At 44.0% G+C, this 8,743-nt stretch overlaps 1 protein-coding gene across 2 annotated transcripts in view; it reads left to right on the plus strand.

Moving 5' to 3' along the window:
• The window catches only part of gnav1 (guanine nucleotide binding protein (G protein) alpha v1), a 127,790-nt gene that overhangs the window by 117,020 nt on the left and 2,027 nt on the right, over positions 1-8,743 (plus strand). For both annotated transcript variants that reach the window (XM_043714996.1, XM_043714994.1), the window contains one exon: positions 1,353-1,440. In XM_043714996.1, the coding sequence (XP_043570931.1) occupies positions 1,353-1,440 (88 nt within the window). The remainder of the gene's footprint in view (positions 1-1,352; positions 1,441-8,743) is intronic.

Genomic DNA, 8,743 nt, shown 5'->3' on the forward strand with positions numbered 1-8,743 from the left:
GCAGCTGTTCACATTTTATATTAATGATCTGGATGAAGGGACTGGGGGCATTCTAGCGAAGTTTGCCGATGATACAAAGTTAGGTGGACAGGCAGGTAGTACTGAGGAACTGGGGAGGCTGCAGAAGGATCTAGACAGTTTGGAGGAGTGGTCCAGGAAATGGCTGATGGAATTCAATGTGAGCAAATGCGAGGGCTTGCACTTTGGAAAAAAGAATAGAAGCATGGATTACTTTCTAAACGGTGAGAAAATTTGTAAAGCCGAAGTATAGAGGGATCTGGGAGTGCTAGTTGAGCATTCTCTAAAGGTAAACATGCAGGTTGAGTCCGTGATTAAGAAAGCGAATGCAATGTTATCAATTATCTCAAGAGGGTTGGAATATAAAAGCACTGATGTGCTACTGAGACTTTATAAAGTTCTGGTTAGGCCCCATTTGGAGTACTGTGTCCAGTTTTGGTCCCCACACTTCAGGAAGGACACACTGGCACTGGAGCGTGTTCAGCGGAGATTCACACGGATGATCCCAGGAATGGTAGGTCTAACATATGAGGAACGGCTGAGGATCCTGGGATTGTATTCATTGGAGTTTAGAAGATTAAGGGGAGATCTAATAGAAACTTACAAGATAATACATGGCTTGGAGAGGGTGGACGTTAAGAAATTGTTTCCGTTCTGCGAGGAGACTAGGACCCGTGGACACAGCCTTAGAATTAGAGGGGGTAAATTCAGAACAGAAATGCGGAGACATTTCTTCAGCCAGAGAGTGGTGGGCCTGTGGAATTCATTGCCACTGAGTGCAGTGGAGGCTGGGACGCTAAATGTCTTCAAGGCAGAAATTGATAAATTCTTGATGTCACAAGAAATTAAGGGCTACGGGGAGAATGCGGGTAAGTGGAGTTGAAATGCCCATCAGCCATGATTGAATGGCGGAGTGGACTTGATGGGCCGAATGGCCTTACTTCCGCTCCTATGTCTTATGGTCTAATTTGAGCGTCTGTTCCCTCAATTGGCTGGATGTTTGGTTAAACGATGCAGAGTGATACCAACAGTGTGGGTTCAGTTTCCATACCAACTGAGGTAGCCATGAAGGACTCTCCTTCTCAACCTCTCCCCTCACCTGAGGCACGTTGACCCTCAGGTTAAACTATCACCACTTGTCTGTGTCTACTGAGAACAGCCTCATGATCCTCTGAGATGATGGTAACTTGACTTTTACTTTAAGAATAAAATTCCAAGAAATTAAAAAACCAACACAAATTGAGCGTGGAATGTGAAAGTTAGAGGTCTCTGCTAATGTCATTTAAGTACTTTTATTCACTTTTTGATTATAAATTGCTTTCTTTCTCCTTTAGATCTTGTTCTTGAACAAAATTGACCTGTTCCAAGAAAAGATTTTGCACTCGGGGAGACATCTCCGGCTGTACTTTGCACAATATCGAGGTATGGACCTTTAGGGTGCAAGGTCGATATCTCGTGTTAGTGGGCTACATCTCCTCACCTTGCTCTGTGCACTCGGTTCATCAGAGGGCGATGGGATTGGGCTTTTTTGTTGGGGTCCATACACACAGCCCATCATCCAACAGCTCAGCCCAGGTTTGCTCTGTGTAAATTGGCTGCTTTGGTCCCTACATTACGAGAGTGACTACATTTCCAGCATACTTTGTGGAAGGTGCAGTGCTTTGGGATGTCATAGAGTGTAAAATCATAAAGTTGTACAGCGCGGGAGTGGGAAAAGTAGACCAATGTACCACAGGAGGTGAAATTATATTTAGGTTTTTGCAAGCTTTTGGCAAAAGTTAATGCTAACCCAAGGTTGTCAGAGTGTGGGGAGTCCTGGTCAACAGAATGGATAGTGAGCTGGTGACAATGCAAATGACAGAAAGAGGGTGGTTAAGGATAGTTACTTGGGTTGGCTAAGGTGGCATCTGGTATTCTGCTGGCATTTCATCACTTGCACGACCAACTTCGACCCTGGAATTGAAAGCCGGCAATAATTTAAAAGGAGGCTTTAGTTGAATAGGTGTGTAATTAGCAATTGCATTTCAATATTGTTAAGTGTGAGAGAAGATTTAGATTACTTACAGTGTAAGTACAGCCCAAAAGGTCCACACCGACCCGTAACCCACTCCCCTACATTTATCCCTTCGGCTAACACTATGGGCAATTTAGCATGGCCAATTCACCTAACCTGCACATTTTTGGACTGTGGGAGGAAACCGGAGTACCCGGAGGAAACTCACGCAGACACGGGGAGATTGTGCAAACTCCACACAGTCAGTCGCCTGAGGCAGGAATTGAACCCAGGTCTCTGGCGCTGTGAGGCAGCAGTGCTAACCACTGTGCCACCATGCCGCTGGGAGGAATAAGGAGTTTTCATAACTCTCTGCATAACTACTGTCTGAATAGGATCGAGGTGGAAAGGAAACTGGTGGTACCAATACAGAGGATTAGGAAAATGTTGGATAGTGTAGGTATAAAGTATATGCTTTCCTTTGCATGAAATTCTAAAACTAGGTGCCTTAATTATGATAGACACAAATAAATTCAATCAGAATTCAGAAGAATTTCTTTCTCTAAAATAGTGTTTTCAGTGTGCAAATTGCAGTGCAAAGGGAATTTGGGGCAAATAGAATAGGTGTATGTCGGGGGAAGCCACAAGAGAAAGGAATATTCTTTCATGGGACGTGGGCATTACTGCGGGGTTAGCATTTATTGACCATCTCCGGCCTGTGAACTGAATGGCTTACCAGGCAATTTCAGAGGGCAATAGAAAGTCAAGCTTCTTCCTGGAGTCCTATGTAGGCACAGACAATGATGGTGGATTTCCCTCCTTCAAGGACATTAGTGAACCAGACGGGCTTTTACAACATGAAGGTAACAACTATCTTTTCGCCATTACTTGAGGTGGCCTTTTAAATCCAGACTTGTTTTTTAATGTGAGTGGGGATTCCACCATGGGATTTGGTCCCACTTCCACAGAGCATTAGCCTGACCCTTGGGATTACTAGTCCAATGATTACCACTAATCCATGCTCTCTCCAGGATGAAGTATATACTGAGGGGATTAGCTGATGTAAGATCTGAGGAAGTTTGCATAGAGCATCAACACCAGTATAGATTCATTGGGTCGAATGGCCTGTCTCTGTGCCACATAGAGTTCTGAAGTATTTTATCAATTTCATCTAGCATGTTCCTATGTTATTTATCATGTTACTGTTGGCATGTTTGGTGGCTGTATAGTGTTTTACTGAAGCTCCATCTAAACCTATTCCTCCCTCTGGAGATGTCCAGAGCTTTACTATGTCCCGAAAAGGCTGCTCTCTTAACAGTTTAATGTGGCTCAGGTGGCTCGAGCAATCAAACTGTGCTGTTGATGCAAAATTAATTCTAAGTCGGTGTGATTGTCGGAATGGAAAAGGCAAATCTAATTAGAAATCCTGACTGGAGTTGGAAGGCCGTGATAATAAGGAACAAGACCATGGGAGAATGAAGTTCGCTTTCTAATCTGAGTTTTCAGGGCTTTCATTTTGAAATACCAGCTGGGACCTGAGGATAGATATCATTCAGCATATTTTCTATAGTTCAGCAGATGTAGTGCACTCTCATTTCTCTGGGCTTTGACCTGTCGAGACACTTCTATTTTTAGTGAGCCTGTGAAGTTCATCTTGCGATATGAAATTTAAACAATTTTGTGCCTGAACTTTTCAAATGCAATAAACATTGTTCTTCTATTTCTCTTAACCACCTCCTCACCCCCACGGCCCCATGGCCCCAGGGTGTAGGTGTTGCTGGCAGGTTAGTATTTATTGATCATTCCTTGTTGCCCCTCCAGGGGGTGGAATGAGGTAACCACACCAATTTATTCAGAACTTGCTGAATCTGAAAGGGAATCGGGTGGGGGGGAGCTGGCATGGTTATGGGGGAAAGGAAAGAAATTGTCATAGAGTCATAGTGATGTACAGCACGCGAACAGACTCTTCGGTCCACACTGACCAGGTATCCCACCTTAATGTAGTCCCATTTGCCAGCATTTGGCCTATATCCCTGTAAACCCTTCCTATTCATGTACCCATCCAGATGCCTTTTAAATTTGTAATTATACCAGCCTTCACCATTTCCTCTGGTAGCTCATTCCATACATACACCACCCTCTGCGTGAAAAATCTGCCCCTTAAATCTCTCTTAAATCTTTCCTCCCTCACCTTGAACCTATACCCTCTAGTTTTGGAATCCCCCATCCTGAGATAAAGACTTTGGCCATTCACTCTATCCTTTTCCCTTATGATATTATAAAGTCCTATAAGGTAACCCCTCAGCGTCTGACGCTCCAGGGAAAACAGTCCCAGTCTATTCAGCCTCTCCCTATAAAGCAAACCCTTCAACCTCAGCAATGTCCCTGTAAATCTTTTCTGAACCATCCCAAGTTTCACAAGTGGACTTGAGGATTAACAGATCAGCTATGATCCCCTTGAGTAGTGGAACAGACTTGATGGACTGCGTGGTGTACTTCTGCTCCTGCATCTTATGGGCAATAGTTGGGGTTTCTGTCGTGAAGAAATTTATGCTCGAGTACAGGGGGTGGACAGAGATTGTATAATGTTCAAGGCAATGAGCCACGTGCAGGAAATTGGGACTAGTGTCGATAAGTTGGGGCAGAATCAATGGGCTGAAGGTCCTTTTCTGTGCTGTATTACTCTGATTCTGATAAGCAGCTGAGAGGAGAGATGAGGGGTGGCACGGTGGCTCAATGGTTAACACTGCTGCCTCACAGTGCCAGGATCCAAGGTTCGATTCCACCCTCCAGCAACCCCGTGTCTGCGTGGGATTCCTCCAGGTGCTCCGGTTTCCTCCCACAGTCCAAAGGTGTGCAGGTTGGGGTGGATGGGCCGTGCCAAATTGCTTGTAGTGTAGAGGGACTTGCAGGTGCTATGGGTTAGCCATGGGAAATGTGGGTGTGGGTGGAATGCTCTTTGGAGGGTTAGTGTGGATTCTGTGATTGTATCAGTGTTGGAAGTGGGGAGGGACTGAGTGGACCAGTTAAAGGTGAGAAAGCTATTGGTGGGTGGACATAGGGCCATTGATCATTGGATACAGGGGATGGGTAAATGAAAAGGGAAAAGGTAGTTGATGGAGGAGCAGAGATCGAAAGTGTGTTAATGGGATTATGTAAAGTTGAAGCAGAGTGCAGTTGAAGTTGTTGAGGTAGTTGGTTTGCTGTGACATCTGATGCTATTGTATGCAAATTTTTAACACGTGCTCGAAAATCTAGTCTGTTTAAGATTTCAGTTCCTGAACATAAGGGGGCAATTTTCACTTAACAGCACTCTTCCCCCTCTCTTCCCCACACAGCACTGAATATAAGATGCAACCTGTTCCCAGATAGTTGTCATTCTCTTGCCTCATCTACTTGTGTTTTATTCATAAAAGTATACGTCATAACTTTTGTCTGTTTAGCTCTGAAGGACAACGTAAACCGAGAGTAACTTCTTCCAGTGGTAGTATCTAGAGGGGATAGCTTTAAGGTGATTGACAAAAGGACCCAAGGTAAATCAGTGAAAGGTAGTTTTATTTGAGAAGCAGCGAGGACTTCGAATGTGGGGCTGGCAAATACAAAATTAGCTCCGAAGGGAATTAGAGAAATGAGTAAAGGAGAAGTAACAGGAGAGTGAGACTGAACGGATTTGCTCTTTGCAAGAGTGGGCAGAGTCAGCTTTGACAAAGCATCAGTTAGACTCAAAACGTCAGCTCTTTTCTCTCCTTACAGATGCTGACAGACCAGCTGAGATTTTCCAGCATTTTCTCTTTTGGTTGCTCTTTGCAAGGTCTGGCACAGACTTGATGGGCCAAATGGCCTTCAACACTGATTCAATGGGGATTACATTTTGTCAACCTACAGTTACCAATGTGAAAATAGTCCTTGGGCTGTATGTTTTGGAAGGGGAGGAAGGGAGTGTTGTTGACATCAACACTGACACAGAGCAGTATGCAAAGCTGCATTCTCAACAAAGTGATAAAATATATTTAAATGATGGTCCTTTGCCGTCGTCTTCATTGACCAAGCACTGAGCAATGAACGTTGAGTTTTTGCTGCATTAAAGGTAGCCTTGAGTGATTGATGGTCTCTTTGCCTGTTGTTTAAAACAACCTCCTGCACATTATAAAAGGAATGGGAAAGGTTTAGGAGAGAATTCTCGGGTCTGAGCCTCAGCAGCTGAAGAAAACTACTATAATTCAGTTATAGGGCCATTGGTGAGACCATATCTGGAGTACTGTGTACAGGACTGGACGCCATACTAACGAAAAGATGTTAATGTGTTCAAAACAGTTCAGGAGAGGTTTACTAGACTAAAACCTGGAATGAGTGGATTGCGTTATGAGGCTAGGCCTGTATTCTCTGGAGTACAGAAGAGTCAGAGGGGACTTTATTGAAGCATAACAGATCCTGAGGAGACCTGATAAGGTGGATGTGGAAAAGGATGTTTTCTCATGAGGCAAGCTGGAACTCGGGATGATAGTTAAAAATAAGGGGCCACCCATTTAACTTAGAGATGAGGAAACATTTTTTTTTCTCTGAGGATTGAGGTCTTTGGAATTCCCTTCCTCAAAAGGCAGTAGATGCTAAATCTTTCAATATCTTGAAGGCAGAGGTAGATAGATTCATAATGACCAAAAGGATGATAGATTATTGGGGATATGCAGGAATGTAGAGTTGAGGTTAAAATCAGATCAGCCATTGCCTTATTGAATGGGGAAGCAGGCTTGAAGGGTGGAATGGCCTACTCCCTTTCCTTGTTTTTGTATATGTTAATGACAGTATCTGGAAACCAGCGCTTACCTTCAGGGCACAAGAAGTCAGGGTCAGAGGAGCTTAGAGATATCATCGAGGGTTCAGGCTGAAGGTTGGTATTTGAAAAGCAGTTGTTCATTTTCCCAATCCTGTTTTTTTTCCTGTAAAACAAGTGTTTGACCAAAGCAGGAGTGAGACAGGGGGACTGCACCAAGTATTCAGATTGGACTTGACTGCATGTCAGTGAAGGAGACAATGCTGTTCAAACGGATTATCGTGTGAAATTGTTGGTCAGTAGCCAACCAAACAGTTTAATTTTCGACCTTTATCTCCCTGTCCTGAACCCTCAGACGATCGGCCGCAGATAGCACCCTGCAGCCTCTGTTCAGGGGATGTAGCCATTCAGTGCCGGGGACAGCTGTGTTACCTCGTATGAAGATGGATCTGTGAAATTGACATTAACTCTGAAGGCTGTACATTATGCACGTAGCCGAGGCAGAATTACATGTGCGAGCAGAAGCCTTTCTATCTCATTATAAACAGACCTTGCATTTACATAATGCTCTTCACATCCTCAGGTGTGGGAATGGGTCAGAAAACACTGCGTGCCTATGTCCTATTACACCAGGAGAAACATTGCAGCCAATTTACACATAGTAAGCTCCCACAGACAGCCAAATGATAATGACCAGATAATCTTTTAGATTTTTGTGATTTGGCTTTTATTGTCGTGTGTTCTCAAGTATGGAGATACAGGAGTACATTGAAAAGTGTATAATGTCGCCGTACATGGCACCATCTTAGGTACAGAGTAGCTTGGGTACAAAATTTTTGGTACAGAAACAGAGAAATAAAAATGATGTGGAGGTGCTAGGTCCAGGGTGGACTAAGTTAGAAGTCACACACGACACCAGGTTATAGTCCCAATAGGTTTATTTGAAATCACAAGCGGTGCTCCTTCATCAAGTGAAATGAAATCAAGATAAATAAAGAAATAAGTTTTGAAAGTTCATCACTACAGCCTTCAGTGAGCTGGTTTCTGCCCATGCAGTGTCCTGCAGGCAAAGGGGGCTGTCACAAATGAGGTGGTGGTTTGGGCAGTGGAGTTGGAGGGGGGAGGGTGAAAGGTGGAAGGAGTCAGATGCAAGTAGTTGGCATTGCCTTTTGTTTTATGAGCAATTCTCTCTCTCTCTCATACACACACACACACTCTCTCTTGCACACATGTGCACACACACAGTCTCTCTTTGGGCAGTGGAGTTGGAGGGGGGAGGGTGAAAGGTGGAAGGAGTCAGATGCAAGTAGTTGGCATTGCCTTTTGTTTTATGAGCAATTCTCTCTCTCTCTCATACACACACACACACTCTCTCTTGCACACATGTGCACACACACAGTCTCTCTCTCTCTCACACACACACACACACACACACACACACACACACTGTCTGTCTGTCTGTCTGTCTTTCTTGCTTTCTTTCTTTCTTTCTTGCTTTCTTTCTTTCTTTCTTTCTTGCTTTCTTTCTTTCTTTCTTTCTTTCTTTCTTGCCTTCTTTCTTGCTTTCTTTCTCTCGGAACAACGTCTGAGGCATGTGCACTATTCGTGTAGTGTGACCGATCTAGGCACATCAAGATCCCACATGTAGCAATTCGGTAATTTACCAGATAATCTATTTGAGTGCTGTTGATTGGGGGATGAATGTTGAGCAGGGCACTGGAGATAACTCCTTGTGCTTTTTCTCATAACAGGTGTGAGGTATTTTGCTTCCACTAATGTGCAAGCTGGGCACCAATTTTATATCTCATGCAAAACGTAGCACCCTTGAGAGTAAAGCACGACCACAGTAATGGCCCTGGGAGGGCCTGCATGGGTTGTTCTGCTTGGCTGTCTGTAGTGCGAGTTGAAGAATGCCATGTACAGAAAAAAATCAAACACAACAAAAATGTCATCAATGTTAC

This window comes from Chiloscyllium plagiosum, chromosome 24, assembly GCF_004010195.1.
Source record: "Chiloscyllium plagiosum isolate BGI_BamShark_2017 chromosome 24, ASM401019v2, whole genome shotgun sequence".
In the NCBI taxonomy this organism is placed as follows: Eukaryota; Metazoa; Chordata; class Chondrichthyes; order Orectolobiformes; family Hemiscylliidae; genus Chiloscyllium; species Chiloscyllium plagiosum.